Source organism: Falco cherrug, chromosome 12 (assembly GCF_023634085.1).
Source record: "Falco cherrug isolate bFalChe1 chromosome 12, bFalChe1.pri, whole genome shotgun sequence".
Classification (NCBI taxonomy): Eukaryota; Metazoa; Chordata; class Aves; order Falconiformes; family Falconidae; genus Falco; species Falco cherrug.
In genome coordinates this window covers 24,141,657-24,158,931 of record NC_073708.1, presented here as the reverse complement: position 1 = coordinate 24,158,931, position 17,275 = coordinate 24,141,657, and the positions used below count along the sequence as shown (strand labels likewise).

Below are 17,275 nucleotides of genomic sequence, written 5' to 3'. Positions count from 1 at the left end.
GTGTGTCATTCTTCCAAACTTTATTTTAGTGGCTGGGACTACGAGTGTACCAGAAATATTTGAGGCACAAAGCGTATTTTAAAGCAGTACACTTACCAACTAGAAACATTACAGCTTCACCTAAAATGTCATTTTCTTTGGCCCTTTTTTGTCATCTTGCAGTTTTGCTTTACCATTGCATGTGCTGAGTAATAGAATAAATTAATAATTTTTTCAAAGGGAAAATCTGCCAGCTAGTAGAGGTTTCCCATGCATTAAAGACACTACCTAAATAGGTAGCCTTGAGCTTTACATTTCCAAATGTGGGAAGAGTGGCCTATCTGTAATTGTTGATGTCTGCATGCCCCCATCTTTCCATACGTGCTGGCTTCCTGTGGATGTCAGTGGAAAGGAAACTGCTGATTGAGTCTGTGCAGGCCTGTATAAATTCGCTGCTCCTTCATGGCTTGAGGTTTGCTTAGGGCCTCAGGAAAAAGGCCAAACTCTTAAAAAATGCCAAGTTGGCTCTTAAAGTTGCATATCTGAAAAACAAAAAACCCCAAAGGATGTGGGGTCTATGGAGGATACTACTGTTACATAACTAAATTACAGGTAAGTATGGTACCTTACTGCCAAGTGTTTTCCTTTAATAGAAATCCACAGTAATTTCAAGCACATCATAAATCAGAATTCCATTGAGTATAGAAAATAGCTGGTTTCCAGTTCAATTGCAAATAGATCCAGTATGGCTGTATCACAAGCACTGCTGTCATAAGAAGTACGGGAACCTTTCTCGTTTGATCATGAGACTCTGTCATTTTGATTGATGAATTGATGCCACAATCGTAGTGGTATGGTTTTGCATATGAGGTGAGCGGCTCTACCATTAAATCACAGTGGCAGCTAAGTATATAAATAGTGCTATGTTTATGAAGAGTCCCAAATCAGCATGTGTTTGCCTGCACTGTTATATAGTATTATTCTCTTCTAAATCCTAAATTCAGCTCAGAGTCATTATCTTAAGCATTCCACAAAATTCCACAAGCGTCATAAAGATGGTGATAAATTATTTTTTTAGAGGGATAAACTAACTTTTGGGGTAACATTTTTATGAATTTCTGGAAAACAATGTCATCCCTAGTCACTCTTGGTGAAAACAATGTAGCTACCATTGAGTAAAAAACCTCATAGTCCCCAGGGTTTACCCCCTTTAGTTGCTCTGTGGTTACTGCACACTGATGCACTGGAGTAAAATTTGTAATTATTGCTTTCCAGCCAGAATTAAGGCTATAGACCAGGGAGCTTTATTTCAAAGCATACTGTAATTCATATTGTGTAGATCTGTACAGATACTAAGCTCATAAAGTATTTCTTATTGCATCATGGTAAGTCTTAAACTTAGAGGGGTATGAAGTCATGCATACACAGGTAGTGAGATACAGAAATATTCTAGCTGCTGAGTTTTGTTGAAGGAAGTCTTGCTTGTAACAGTGAAGAACTTCTATGTATTTTGACCCTCTTTCATGACTTGCATTAAATCTGATAGATATTTTTTTTAAATGCTAATGACTTGCACGTGTTGATGGGTCCATTTGCAACAGGTGGATAAATTATATGTGGTTTTGCTTTAAACCTCCTGCAGTGGAGAACTTCTCTTTACAAACATCTCTTCTCCCAGGTGTCTCTAAAATAACTCAGGCTTTATCTAATCAGTGACTTCAGAAAACATCTTGGACTTTAATTGGAAAGTCAGTATATATGTTGGCTGATATAGGTCAAAATGAGCATAATAAAATGCCTTAACAGAACTGATTCATTTTTTTGTTGCATAGCAAATGTCTGACAAATAAGCCAATTTTAACAGGTCTAAGGTATTATATATTAGAAACTTCTGGAACTGCACTGAGAAGTGGATAAAAACTGTATCATTTAAAGAATATACATTTTAATGATGACATGAGCAGCTCCATCAACTAATGGACTGCCTGTAGTCAAATGTGAGTGGTAGCTGAAGGCCAGGGCCAGCAGTGTTCATTGCAATAATACCAACTTGAAGCAGTAGGCTGAAAAGGCTGCAGTAGGGCCCATATTATGGAAAAGACAAAGCTATTTACATAACTCAGAGAAGAAAGAGAGAACAAGTAAATGGTTTCTGAAAGTCAGGAGACTGGAAATAACCAAATGCAAAAATTGGTCTGCATTCTAAGGTCATTTATGAAGACCTATGATTATACATGGCACTGCCTCGGTAAGGTAATTCCCTTACCACTTCCATCACCTCTAGCTTCTTTGGGTTGAATCTTACCTTTCTTTTTCTTTTTTCTTTTTTCTTTTTTTTTTTTTTTTTGCCCCAACTCAGCTGCAAAAGTGATCAGCAACTTCTGTTCACTATGTCAACATAGAGGAAAAAAAAAGAAAAAAAAAAACAACTAAAAAAGAGGTGAAGTTTTATCTCTTGATGATTTTACTGCAACGTGATTTGAGGATCCTGTGCCATAGTTCCCTTGGCTTCAAGATCCACAAATTACATCTCCGAACCAGAAAAAGGTTTTGAATAGCCTTACCACATTTGATACCAGCTTCTGAAATGGATAAATAGATTCTTTCTGGGCAAATGGGAACACCACAAGGTGCTGTGCTTTAGAACAAAACTAGGTTCCTATTGTTAGATTGGCTCACTATTGGAGAAACAGAGGTTATGACCTAAATGATGATGATCTTCCCAGCTGAATAGATGAAGGGAACAGGGTTAGCTTAGACAGTGCCATTGCATACTCTTTGTAAATTATGATCTGTTCTCTAACAACGGCTAGTGTGTTTGATACTGTGAAGGACCCAGTAGCAGGGTTTTTTTGTTTTCTGTGGTGTGTAGGACTTCACAGGAGACATATATAATGTAACAGAAGTGATTTGAGTAGATGTGAATCCCTCCCTTAGAAGAGATTGCAGGGGATTAAAGAAGTTGGGGGCAAAATAATTGGTAGTCCTTTCTTAATGTGTTTCCCACTGTGCAGCTAATTCTTCCATCAATGAGACAATAAAATAGTGAAGATTACATATGTGCTGAATGATGGACATACTTGACCAAGCTGTGAGGGATGTAATTTATACAACAGCACAAGTGCTGATAGATGCTGACTGCTCGGGTGACAGGCTGCAGTGGGGAAATGGTTCTTGTTTCCCTCTGGACAGCTCCCCAGAGCTCAGTGACAAATGACTGCACTGAGTTACATAGTTGGAGAAAATCTACTAATTGAGCTGGAATTATAGGTCACTTGAAAACTCTGTATATCTGAATGCTCCTGCAGTAGCTGTACATGTCCTCAGTCTCTACAGCAGCTTGGAGCTGCTCCTTCTGTTCAGTTTGCGCTAGAGGTGGTGCAGTAGAGCAGAGCCCTGGATTGCTGTCTTTGGTGCAGGAGTCCCCTCATTACAGCTTGCTTGCAAAGGAGCAGTCTGTAACACTGGCAGACTGACTGAAGCTGGTTATGTAGGGAGATTGTGCCATCTGCAAGTGGAAGGTGATGTCTCTGATAGATTTACACACACACACGCACCCCCAATGAGCAAGGCTGCCCAACTGGTAACAACAGATGTGGAGAAGGCTGAAGTACTCAACAACTTTTTTGCCTCAGTTTTCACTGGCAATATCTCTTCCTACACCTCTTGAGTGGATGGACCACAAGATGGGGGCTGTGGAAGCAAAGTCCCCCTGCTGTAAGAGCTCAGATTCATGACCACCTATGGAACCTGAACATACAGCAGTCTATCTATGGGAGCTGGCACAGTGGATGCATCCCAGAGTCCTGAGGGAATTGACTGATGTAGTTGTCAAGCCACTCTCTATGATATTTGAAAAGTCATGGCAGTCAGATGAAATCCCTGGTGACAGGAAAAGGGAAACATAGCACCCATTTTTAAAAATGGTGGGAAGGAGGACCCTGGGAACTACCAACCTCAGTGTCAGACTCACCTCTCTGCCTGGGAAGATCATGGAACAGATCCTCCTAGAAACTGTGCTAAGGCAGATTCAGGACAGGGAGGTGATTCAAGACAGCCAGCATGGCTTCACCAAGGGCAAATCCTGCCTGACCAACCTGGTGGCCTTCTATGATGGAGTGACTACATCAGTGGACAAGGGAGGAGCTACAGATGTCATCTATCTGGACTTCTGTAAGACCTTTGACATGGTCCCTCACAGCATCCTTCTTTCTAAATTGGAAAGATCTGGATTTGATGGGTGTACTGTTAGTGGATGAGGAATTGGTTGGATGGTCGCATCCAGAGGGTAGTGATCAACAGCTCAATGTCCAGATGGAGATCGGTGACAAGTGGTGTCCCTCAGGGGTGCGTACTGGGACCAGTACTGTTTAATATCTTCATCAATGACATAGACAGTGAGATCAAGTGCACCCTCAGCAAGTTTGCAGGTGACACCAAGCGGAGTGGTGTGGTTGACATGCCTGAGAGATGGGATGGCATTCAGAGGGACCTGGACAAGCTTGAGAAGTGGGCCCATGTGAACCTCATCAGGGTCAACAAGGCCAAGTGCAAGTTCCTGCACCTGGGTCAGAGCAACCCCTGGTATCAATACAGGCTGCAAGATGAAGGAATTGATAACAGCCTTGCTGAGAAGGACTTGGGGGTATTGGTGGATAAAAAGGTTGACAGGAGCCGGTAATGTGTGCTCGCAGCCCAGAAAGCCAACTGTGTCCTGGGCCGCATCAAAAGAAGTGCAACCAGCAGGTCAAATGAGGTGATTCTGCCCTTCCACTCCCCACTGGTGAGACCCCATCTGGAGTACTGCAACCAGCTCGGGAGCCCTCGGCACAGGAAAGACATGGACCTGTTGGAGCGGGTCCAGAGGAGGGCCACAAAAATGGTCGGAGGCATGGAACACCTCTCCTATGAGGAAAGGCTGAGAGACTTGAGGCCATTCAGCCTGGAGAAAAGAATGCTCCAGGGAGACCTTATTGCGGCCTTTCAGTACTTAAAGGGGACTTATAAGAAAGATGGGGATACACTTTTTTGCAGGGCCTGTTGTGATAGGACAAGGAATAATGGTGTTAAACTAAACAGAGGGTAGATAAGACTAGGTTATAAGGAAGAAATTCTTTACGATGAGGGTGGTGAAACACTGGAGCAGATTGATTGCCCAGAGAGGTGGTAAATGGCCCATCCCTGGAAACATTCAAGGTCAGGTTGGACAGGGCTCTGATCAACCTGATCTACTTGAAAATGTCCCTGCTTATTGCAGAGAGTTGGACTAGATGACCTTTAAAGATCCCTTCCAACCCAAACTATTCTATGATTCTGACTCCACTCTGATCTGTCCATAAAACAGAAATTACTGCTCTTGGAGCTTGCAGATGATCTTGCAACAAATTATGCTGACCTGAGCATGGTAATTGTTTCATTTAGTATACTTGGGCACACTCAGCTTCCTTGAAATGAGACCTAGATATGGGTGGATGCATTTAGTTTTAGGTTCCTGTTTTGGATTTTCTTTTGGCTGTTGGGTTGTTGGGGTTTGGTTTTTTTCAGACATTGGCTTTATTTTTACCAGTTTTGTCATTTTACTTAGTTTGTTAGCTTCTGGCAGCAGGAACATCTAGATGCTGTAGTTATACAGGACCTTGTGCCAAAGTGCTCTGAACGTGCAAATAGTAGTAGTGTGAAAAGCATGTTGAATCCTTTATTCAATCCCTGCAGATAAAGTTTTTGAAATCTCTTATTTGTTAGTAAAACTATCTCAGTGTATACAGTTACTGAAAGGAACTTGGCCATTTTGATGTGTGCGCACAGTATATTCTTCTTCCTTGGTCATGGAAAATTAACGTTTCCCTGGGAAAGATTCAAGAGATAGGACTACAGTATGGAAAAAAACCCACCCTGATCTTTGGACTGTTTAGAGGTTAGTTGAGGAGGCAAGCATGAAAAGGTCAGATAAATACCGAGTCCACAGTAATTCATGTTTTGAAATGGTCTTGATTGGCATGCTGGCAGTCAGAACCATAGGAGCTCTGTGGCAGATTTAGTCTCTGAAATGAAGTATTTTTTTGCTTTCCTTTTTTCAAGGAAATGCATGAAAGCATACTGCTTCAAGTGATATCTTTATGGAAATCATAAATAGGCTGCTGTGATTATCAGAGAGTGTGACAGCAAGATGCAAACGGACCAAGATTAGCATCAAGATTTCACCTCCACAGCTAGGAAGTACCAGGGAAGCTCAACCTGTTTCTCTATAATTTTGTCAGAAAAACTGCTCATTGGGGATGATTGGTTTTGGACAATGGAAAAGATAAATGAAATGTCTGATCACCTGCCTGGCACAGACCAGAGAACTTCAAGCAATACCTGCTGAGTTGAACTTAGCAGCTGTTGACTTTAGAAGATGGTGATCTTCATTTGAAAGTCAGGAACAATTAGAGGTCTATTGACCATCTCAGGAATCTGTTCCAATGTTCATTTTAGTCTCCCTGCTTCCATTTGTAATGTATAGAGACACATCTCTGTTCCCGAGTGTTTTACAGTCTGCAGTCAGAGATGCTTTGTGTGGCACAGAGGCTTGCCGGCACAGGTGTAATTTGTGGGATGTTAGAATCACAAGCTCTGATGGGCAGGTACTGCCTTCCTCTGGTATTTACATTGCTGACATTTAACAGTTCTCTGGCTGGAACTCTGCAAGGTTTCCCCTTTGATTGTATAACGGTGTCTTTATCCTGGCATCCATCGTGTGGATATACTTTGATGTGATGTCTCAAAAGATTCCTCACCCTTTAACTCCTCAAGCTGTATCCCCAAACTGGGAATAGTAGTGTGAGAAGGAGAGGGTTCCTTCCAGAAAGGAATTTGCAGCACACGGTTCCAGATAGCCTGATGCAGTGGGCAGTCTGAGTTCAGGAACAGTAAGACTGGGGTTGCAGATGTGACTGAGATTATCATGTGTGGGTGTACAAGGGCAGGAACTACTGAACAATAACCTCGTCTCCTTCTTATGTTTGTAAAGCTTTCAGCCTGTTGTTGGAAGTACATAAAAACATACTACCCAAAAAGAACTACTGAAATTCCCCGTATGACTCACTGCTAAGCTTACCTTTTGGAAACGGAAGGAGTTAAAAAGAGAAGCAGATATGGTTTGGGTCAGGCTGCACATAATGGCAGCAAACTGCAGAGCGTTGCAGCATCAGGGAACTTGGAATGCAAGATGGGTGACACCGAGCGTGGCAGATTACGGAAACTGCAGGGAGGTGTTCTGAATATTGAGGACAGAGGGAGAGGTAGTTGAGTCCTACAGGGAGGTGTGGTAAACCTCAGGGAGATCTGACTCCTTGGGCAGAAAGAATAGGCTGGATTAAAAATTTGTGTGAAGGACCAGGTTTATGGAGGAAGGACTGGCACCAAACATTTGTGTCAGCCAAAACTAGCATCTTCCTTGTTCAGTCATGTGAGGACAGCAAGTTGTGTGTTGGATTTTGTTAAAGGTGTTCTGGCTACCTGTGTGAAAGTAGATGGCACAGATGCTGTAACATTACTCAGTGAGGGGACTGGAGAGACCACGTGTGACTGGTTAAAGCCACCCTAGTTTACCACATGTCTCCAATTTATTGCTACTTTCTATGAGAAAATGTACAAAGGAAGAAAACAACAAGCAAGCCGAGCTGGATTGACTACTAACTGCAGATTGATTGTGAAGTTTATTGGTTGTTTCCTCAATAGTGCCAAATCAGCACCTGATGTAGAAAGAGTCCGTGGTTTGAAGCAAGTTCTAATTAAAACCAGGATGGAATTGAGCCTTTATAGGGGTTCAGCACATAAGTAGTCTTTTTCCCCTTGGATAATGGCAGTACAAAGGAATGATCCTATTGCCAAGGCAGCATTTGTTGAAATTGTAAAATATATTTTACAGTACATTCCCTCGTGAGAAGGAATGAGGAGATGAAGTTGTTTCCAGCACCATAGCTTGCAAAGTTGGAAATAAAGATTTTCTTATGCTGAGATTCCCAAACATTTTCTACCTTGAACCTTTTTTAAGATGGCTGTTTTCTTCTGGACACTTTGTCTCACACCACCAATTGCCCCCCTGCCCTGTGCTAACCCTAGAAAGAAGAATGAGTTTAGAATAGATAGCGCAGAAAGCGCATAGGAAGTGAGAACTTGATTCAGAGAAAGCACATGATCAGCCTCAGTGTGTATATATGCAGGAAGTATATCATGGATATGGATAAACATCGGTGTATGAAGAAAGCTAGGCTTTGGCTGTAAAAAGAGCTCTTATTTGTCTCATGTAGCAGTTATGTTCTGTCCTTTCTGTCACACCTCTTGGTTTTAAATTGTTTTTGGTCAGGAACCATAATTTCACTCTACTATTTAATTCAAGTCACATGCTGTATAAGATACTGAATAGAGACAACTGAGACAACCTCTGTCTGGCAGAGTTTGCTTTCAGGAAGACAAATTGAAGAAGAGAAGGCAAGCTAGGAAACCAGTGGGCAGGAACCAGTTGAGCTACCGGCAGGGACAGTTTTCAGCTACTTTCAGCTGAAGTCAAATTCTACTATATCTAATGTATTTAGGATATTTCTCATATAGTACCTGTTATCTTGTGAATGTCTGAACCATTATTACTAGCCACTCTTTAAAAAAAAAAAAAAAAAAAAAGTTGTTTTCTGGCTAGCTTCCTGGTACATCACTCAGTCTTAAATAAATCACCTGTTCTTTAATCTCAGATGCAGATGTTTCTCTGATAGTGCAGGGAGCTCTTCCCAATTTTCCAAACATCTTGTACATCCAATGTTGAACTCAAAGCACAGGTCAACTCTGAAAAGTAGCATTTTAAAACATCCCCTCTCATTCTGCTGATCTGCTTCTCCAGGTAGCCAGAGTTATGTCTGACCTCAGAGCTATAAATAAGCCTCTGCCTCTTGCTAGCCACATGGGTTTAATTCAAAGAGTATGAAGATTTTCCACAAGCAACTGATTTTTGTTGGGTTTTGGTGGGAATCTGGGTGTGAGTGTCTCTGGTACTCTTGAAAATCTTCCCCAACCTGTGTATGGAAAAGGCAGAAGTTATATTGTGCCAGAATTGTGCCTGTAAGCTCCTAAGGGGACCGTGGGGTTGAACAAGTTTGGCTTCGCTCTAAAAAGCTAGGCTCGGATTGTAAGGGTGACGTTTAGAAAATCCTTTTCCTTGTCAACCTAGCCCGTATGATACAGAAGTTGATTTAACCAATAATGTCCTATGGAGGGCTATAGCTCTCAAGCCAGAATTGCCCTTGAAACACCCCAGAGATTCTTCTACCGCAGAGTCTTTCTACTCTGCATGCCAGTTACCCCACTCAGTTTGTGTCAGCTAGTGATTCTCACTACAGTATAGCTAGCAAACCCAGAGATGGAAGTGAACATGTAATTTTTCTGCTTTTTTACCTTCACGTAGATATCAGTAGCTTTTCCTGGGCATCAGCCGAGTATCTATAAAATCATGCAGGACATGGCCCTCCAACTCTGCGAAAGAGAATCTGGAGGGAGGGAGGTCGGTTTTCCTGCGTGTGGGTTTCCTGGTGTAAAACTCCTTGCAGCATAGTTTTGCTGAAGTGTGCAAAACCAAGCTTGCAGCTACATAAAAGGCCACCAATTTGTTTGTTCCAAGATCAGCTGGATTTAGCTGAAGTTTCAGAGGTGAGGTGCAACCTTCCAGACGACCTCCCCCAGCAGCCTAAGTTTCACTTAATAAAACACATTAAGGTAGGTTTGAGGCAATCCTTTAAGGTCAGTTGAACTTTCACTGGAAAATACGAGTGCTGGCAAGTATATGCAAGATGTAATGCAAAATGTTTAGGGTGTGGGGAAGAAGTGTAAAGGAGCCATACCACAGTGATGAGCTTGGCTAGAAAAGAGACATGAAACAAGTTCCTTAGTGAAAACACCCTCAGAGACGGGTGAAGAATTTAGTGGGGTTGGTAGAATGATTTTGTTACCCCCAAGGGGGAAAATAGGAGATCAAAGCCCAAATTCACTTAAGAATGCGTGCTTTGAAATGTATCTATAAATTATAGCACATACTGCTGGCATCTATTGTAGTCTTTGGTATTTACTTGAGTGTATAACATGAGATTCACAGTGCCCTGAGTTCGCGAGTAGAGTTGTGTTCGTGTAAAAAAGTATTGGTGTGTAAAACGTGTTGGTGAAGGCAACATTTTGGGTTCCCAGGTTTCCTAGCAGTGTTTTTGCCTCTTCCCTGTTTTCCCATGGTCTTTGTGCCACAACCCTGTGATCATGTGTCCCAGCCACCAACTCACCAGCTAAAGGGGCATTCATTGAGGGGTTGCTGGTAGGTTTTAGAGCTCTACCTGCCTCCTTGCCACCTCTCAGTGTTATTAAGATGCCGGTTGTGGCTGTTATCTTCTTGGTCAGGGCAGAATGGGATGTTGCTCCCAGGGGAATCCACAGCTGTTACCCCTCAGTCAGCAGAGTAGCTGCCGAGGCATGTCACCCTTTGCTTTTAACTCCTGAATCAGTCTCTCCGTTTCGTAGCTCATCTGGAAGAGCAAGAGACCTGACTTCTTGGCATGGCAGAGCAGTACCAACAAGCTGTCCCAAGCTTTGTGCTCCAGGCTCTTTCTTCCTCATGAGTGTATAGTTTTAAGAGTTGCATTTTAGACACCTCATTTGCTTTGCTGCCCAACAGAGATTATGTCGGGGTTTTGGCACAATTGGATTAAACTAGCAGACCTGGATAACTTCCATTGGCATTTCAGGAGATTTGCTGTAAGGCAAACCTGTGACATTCATACCTTCCTAAGCTTGCACAACTAGGGCGAGAGCTGCAGTTGAGGTCTTGACCTCAGTTACTTAAGCCCCTTTCTCCCAGGAGCGTTCATCACTTTAATCACAGAGTCCTAAATAATCAGTGGGTAGCCTGTAATTAGGGGGTTGTGTCTTGGACTCCTGCAGCCTGCTCCTGGTGTGCTGAGCGCTGCGTATTTTGATTTCCCGTTCCCTCAAAGGATGTTTGATCTCAGATTTACACTTTAGAAAATTAAGAAGGGTATGGCACCTCAGTCCCCTGGCAATCTTCCTACTTTCAGTGGTAGGTGCCTTGCTTTTCCTAAGTATTGCAGTGCTGCAGCGATTGACACACTTGATTTAAGAGTTTGATTTATAGACTGATACTCAGCCTGAAAGTCAGCAGTTCCAGGGCTGCGTAAATCAGCCTGTCTCTGGGACTAATACTTCCTTATTTATAATTTCGACAGGAGATGGAATTCTTTCTCAATTCTTTACATTTCTTTCAGATGTAATCGACCACCCTGTCCTTTGGTTTAAAGCTATGTGACTTTGCCACAAATAGAGGGAGGGGAAAGTAAGCCGAGTCCAGGAATTGCTGTGCTATAAAAGCTCCATATTGTATGCTCTTGGACTTTGCTTTCTCCCAGCTTCCTTCAAGCCCACACAAGAGATGGACTTGAGGTTTTTTGGCTTTCTTCCCCTCCCCCCTCCCTCCATACATACGCTGACCTTTTAGAAAAATAAATAAAAGATAAAGAAGGACCTGGAATGTTGCAGAATGTGTGTACATTTTGCTCTCTGTTGTTTTCTGCTGGGATTAGTTGTTTACAATGGGGGAGAGAGGGAGGGCAGAGGAAGGGAGGTCTGTGGCCTTAACTGAAATTAGTGGCATTTCAGAGTGATCTTGTTAGGTGGTCTGCAGTTTAAAGACCTAAATCCTTGTAATCCCCCCATGCCTCCTTGGCCACTACTCCTTTTACTCTTGTTCTCTCACTTTCAAAAAAAAAAAAAAAGTCTGCCCCTCTCTCTCTCTCTCTTTCCTTCTCAGATACAGGCGCGTAACATACATGCATGCATGCGTGCACAGACACAGACGTACATGCACACTCTCTCTCATATGCTTCCATTCTCACATTGTACCTGTATAACAAATTAATGTCTTAGCTACATCTGTTCCCACTACAGGACTGGGCTTGTAAAATGGTCTCTCTAGAATGCAGACGCACACTGAATATTTTTATTTATTTTCTGAAAAACACCCAGCTGCCAGACTTTCAGTTTGTGATTACACTTAAAACAAATTCAAATTGAAATTTCAGCCATAAATCAAATGCCCCAAATTAGTTCCTCTTGTGGGTTTGAACATGCTCTTTGGATTTTAAGGTCAGAAGATATCCGTTTTCACCGTGCTGAAAAGTTTAAAAATATACTACATTTTTGGAAAAAAAAAAATATGGTTTGCATTATAAAGCAGTACATCAAGAGTGCACGTATGCGCACACACAACAGTGTCGATGAAGCTGGATGCTGTTGGAGCACCTTTGAGGACTAATAGCACCTAATTGTTAAGCAAGGCAGGAACCCCGGTGGCTGTTTAGCCAGGAAGAATAGAGTACCCTGAGATGTGATATTTACCCTGTAAGAGAATAAAAGTTTATTCCTTACTCTTCAACTTAAAAAAATAGTAAAAATTAAATAAACACACAAAATACTTCTCTTGGCAGGCTTTATAACATACTTTTTTTAAAAAAAAAAAAAAAGGCATTTACAAGTGGTTTCAAAATGGCTGTGTTACATCTGTCAGCGGGTGAAGGGAACACCCACAAATTGTGTTTTTATCTCTTGAAGTTTTGTTCCACTTGAGCAATAAAAGTCGGATTCGCTGCTGGTTTGTGTGATTGGGGTAATCTGAGCGTTGAGTATGGTTTTAAAACTTCGGCAGTTGGTTGGGTTTATAAGTTTTAAGAAACTCCTGGGGTGGCAGAGTTCTTGGGGTTTGTTTTACCTTGGCACTGGCGAAGGGGTGGTTTGTGAGCACCTGGCACAGACAAGTTCATCTTGGTTCCCCAGCCTGTCCCTCCCATCAAATGGTTTGGCAGGAACCTCCCTTATCTTTGATGTTAATGTCATCAGCACTTTCTTGGTTACAAAGCTATTCTTTCTCCAGGAGTTGAAAAACTATCCCCAAGTAAAGCTCTGAACACACATCCAGTATTCTCCAGCCTGAACTCCAGACCAGCAGCTTAAATCCTTTTTCTGTTGGGGAATATCCTCCTGCGTGAGGATAATGCTGAGAGGTGTAGTGTACTCATGGTTGCTGTCATGCTTAGAAGAAGTGATAGATGGTGGGAACCTAAAAGTTTGCAGGGGAAGCTCTCGTCCAACTGGCTCGAAGCGGTGGAGGAGGAGGTATTTTGGAGTGTGCATTTTGGATGGGAGCCATTTCAGTGGGAAATGAGCAACCTCTTATCGCCTTCACTAGTCCTTTTGAAAGCCAAGTCAGGATGGCAGCGGTGGACCGTCCTCCCTCCACCAGTTCATTCCCTAGCCCAGCTGCAAATGCAGAATTGCTCTCACTCAGCGACCACTGTTGTGCAAGATGATGGCCTGAGCCGCTGTGCGGGCACACAGAGCTATTGGAAAGGAAGCAGACTGTGACAGTGTGAGAGCAAAGGCAGGCGGGGATCTGCTGTGTATCTTTGCCGCTTTTTATCTTATTAACATGTTAGTAAAAACCTTGCCAAGGCAACCTGAGCTGGTTACTTGCAGCGTAATTGCTCATATTGCCTCCTTATAGGTCAGAGAAGGGGGAGTTTAAGCGAGTTAAAAGAATAATTGTTCAGAGGGGACAGTCTGTTCAAGGAGGGTCGTAACTGCTAACCACTGTGGCTGAGGTCCGGTTTTATTGCTTTTACTCCTGCAGAATTAATGCCGGTTTTGTGGGGCAGATGGTTTCTGCTCTGACTCACACAAGTAACAGAATTGTAATCTGTTTAATGGCAAATTCTGTACACTAGATAATAGTGAAGTGTGAGCGGGAAAATACTAGGAATTAATTTTAGGATCAGTGCTCTGGAGTGAAGATTTATGTTTATCTCTTCTCCTGAGGACCACAGCTGGCTAACTCTCCATTCAATACAGAATTGAGAACTCAGGGGTTTGACCTGATACCAAAACCCTTCTATGCTGTTAGTTCAGATTCCAGGGTAGCAACTCTGTCCACAACCCAGCCTGATGGTGCAGTGCAGCTGTTTCAGTAGTGCAATGAGTAGTGGTGATGCCCATGACCAAGGTGGGGAACGGCTACAGGTCATTAAACTGTGGAACTCACCATGCAGAAAGTCACTGAAGCTAAAAACTTCAGATAGAGATCAGCTGTTCAACTGAGGATAGCAAGAATATCCACAATGGTTGTAATTAATATTATCAGAAATATTGGGGAAAAGATATGAAATGCCATGGATCACAATAAGATTAATACAGGAGAGCAGATTATCTGCATCTCTCTGGGGTGATATATCTCACTTACACCATCCTCCTGGTCAGCTGGTTTGGTTTTGATTTGTGTTAGACAGTATTTTTAGCCACTTGTTAGCTGGGTGCCTTCAAATTTTCTGTCCTTCAATGACTTCTATCTTTGCACATGTGAAAATAAGGAAACAAACTATTTGCATAATTGCTTTTTTTCTCTGTAGCTTTGAAAGAAGTTACATTTAATAATATTTAACAGTACTGATGATGCTGAGTGAACGGCATTTCAGGACACATCACAGATATTGGTAAAGATTCGTAACTTCCATGTTACTGCATGGAGGGCTCAGATCAATGCAGTAGTAACTCAGCGTCTCTCAGCAGAGGAGTTAGGAAGCCAGCACTTGGACTCAACTTCTTTCCTATCTGGGCAATCAAGTCAGCAGGTTTGAAAGCTGGTATTATAGAATCAAATATATTTTGGAAGAGGGTGACTTTTGCTAAAATTCCGTCCTATGTAGCATTTCAGACTTTGTGGTGTCAAAGGTTACGTGAGTGTGAAGGTATCCAAAGCAGGTCCAGTGTGGGTTTCATTGGTTTGGTACTGCAGAGTAATCTTGTTTGGATGCTCAAATGTAACATGAACAAAGCAAACCAGCTGAGGTATTGATCTGCCCCTTCTCGCCATCCTTTCTTAGTGCCTGGCAAGCTGGAACGTATGAATCTTCTCAGCAAAATTCACAGGGAAGGACTGGGCTGCTGCTCCTGTCTTCAAGTGGGGAGTTGAGCGGAGAGGCCACTCCCGCAGTTACCCAGCCTGTCTGTGGAAAACACAAGACCTGATCCGGGTCGCATGTCCCAGGCCAGTGTCCTGCCTCTGAAATCCTCTGGCAGTATTTAATCTGTTAAGGAAATGTAGAGGAAAGCTGTTCTAACAGGAGGTAAAACTGGAAACCCTTTTTTGCAAACCCATTCTGACAGTTGGCATTTCAGTGTTTCCAGCAACTGGGTGTGAGGATCAGAAGAACAGAAGTTTTTGGGATAAGAGCAGAACTGAACTTACTTACAGGATCATGTTATGGGCTCATTAGATATTCCAGTGGATACCTTTGCTTTGTACCTGTAATTTTAAATTATTTTCTTGCTTTACTTTTGTGTTTATGTTGTAGGTGCTGTCTTCAGGGCAGTGTTATTTGTCATAATGCCATGATAGAGAAGGGTGCAGACATCAAAGACTGTTTGATTGGAAGTGATCAGAGGCTGGAAGCTAAAGGTAAGTAGAGAAGCTGTATTTACAGTGCATTGGTAATCATCTTCAGAATTTCTTCCTACAGCTTTTCCTCCTGCTTCTTCACGAAGTGGCAGTTCGACAGTGTGGTGTCCTATAATATTCAGATTTGGTTTTCATGGAAAGTACGGCTTCTTGGCATACGAATAGTTCAGGGACTTGCTCCTTTGAAGCTGGCAGAAGAACTGTTGTAGTTATAAAGAACAAAACTGGGTGCTGAAAGTCTTTTCCCAGACCACAATTAGATCAGCCTGAAGTTGTCCTCAGCAGAAGGAGCCATTATTTTGAGTAGTAATCATTGTCAGGGGCGATGCAATCAAATCATTGATCACACAGACATCCTTCTCTTTAGATGCTGCCAACCCACGGTGCCAGCATACTCCCATTCACCTTGCTCCAAGCAAAAGCTTGAGGTGGAATATCATGCTCGGAGCTGCTGTGCTCAGTAAGAAACACAAGGGAAGCTACATTCAGATCGGCTTTACTGCTATGAAATGCTATTTTGGGGCTTCAGGGAGGTTACAACTACATGGCCCTCATTTGGGCAAGGTTAAGCCATCCAGTGGAAGTGTGTGTGGCAAGGCTCGCGGTAACCGCCTGAGTAGAACTGTTGATTTCCTGCCCTAAGAGATAATGGGCAGGAAATGGCTGTCTGGGTGACTGCATCCCAAGCAGAGGGCTTTTTAATGAATATTTATAGTTGGGGTTTGGCAGATCCCTGCTCTAGGGTGTGGACTGAGGACAAAAGTGAGTTCCTTCACAGGCTCCATGTGAAGTTATTTAGTCAGATCAGGATTTGTTTGCTCGCTTCATCTTTATGGGTGGATTCCCATTTGTAAGTATCCTGATACAGAGCAGGATTTGCACTTAATGTAGTATAGCGTAACCTATTGTCAGCTATGCATATGACAAATTTTCCTTTAAATTGAAACTAAAAGTGAAAAAGACTCACGAAAACAAAGTATTGATTTTGCAGTTGCACATCTTAGATACTGTAGGGAACACGCAGTGAGTGTTCTGTGCACTGCAGTCTTGGTCCCTGTATACCAGAGTGTGCCTACTCATGGCTTGGCCAGTCACATCCATCTGAATCAGTGGCCCTTGCAGGATTCATCCCCTTGCCCCATCACTGAAGATTTACACTGTTCATGATGCTCCACCTCTGTCCTCCCCTGAGCATAGAATCATAGAATTGTATAGGCTGGAAAAAACTTTTTAAGATCATCCAGTCCAACCACAAACCTAACACTGCCAAGTCCATCACTAAACCACGTCCCCTAAGTGCCACACCGACACATCTGCATGGATCAGCAGGAGAGCTGAATCAGGTCACATTTGGTTGCTAACTTGCAGCATGAACTATGGGGAGACAGGGTGTAGATTGAGCTAATATAGGAAATAGGAATATGTTTGATGTCTTCAGTAGGTTATATCAAATGGAAATATCACCCTTTGACCTTGCTCACACCTGCTTCAGCAGTCTCTTCCAGGGACTTTTCTGCAGGTCCTAGTTTGGTTAGTCTTAGTATGGAAACCATTCTTTCTTCTTGATTGTCCTTGTCATCCTTGTCTGAATATTTTTCAGGGTCTGTAGATGTATTTGAAGAGAGAGTAACAGAACTATAACTTGTGGCTCATTTGCCTGCTCTTGTAGAGTCTACAAGACCTGCTTATCTCTCCAAAGTCTAAAGCCACTTCTTAATGACTCTGTGAGCGCTTTAGTTAAACTGTTCGGAAACGTATGATTGA

The 17,275-nt window shown here is 42.6% G+C and overlaps 1 protein-coding gene across 2 annotated transcripts in view; it reads left to right on the top strand.

Moving 5' to 3' along the window:
• Positions 1-17,275, top strand: part of EIF2B3 (eukaryotic translation initiation factor 2B subunit gamma) — a 102,281-nt gene that overhangs the window by 75,195 nt on the left and 9,811 nt on the right. For both annotated transcript variants that reach the window (XM_055725018.1, XM_055725017.1), the window contains one exon: positions 15,408-15,511. In XM_055725018.1, the coding sequence (XP_055580993.1) occupies positions 15,408-15,511 (104 nt within the window). The remainder of the gene's footprint in view (positions 1-15,407; positions 15,512-17,275) is intronic.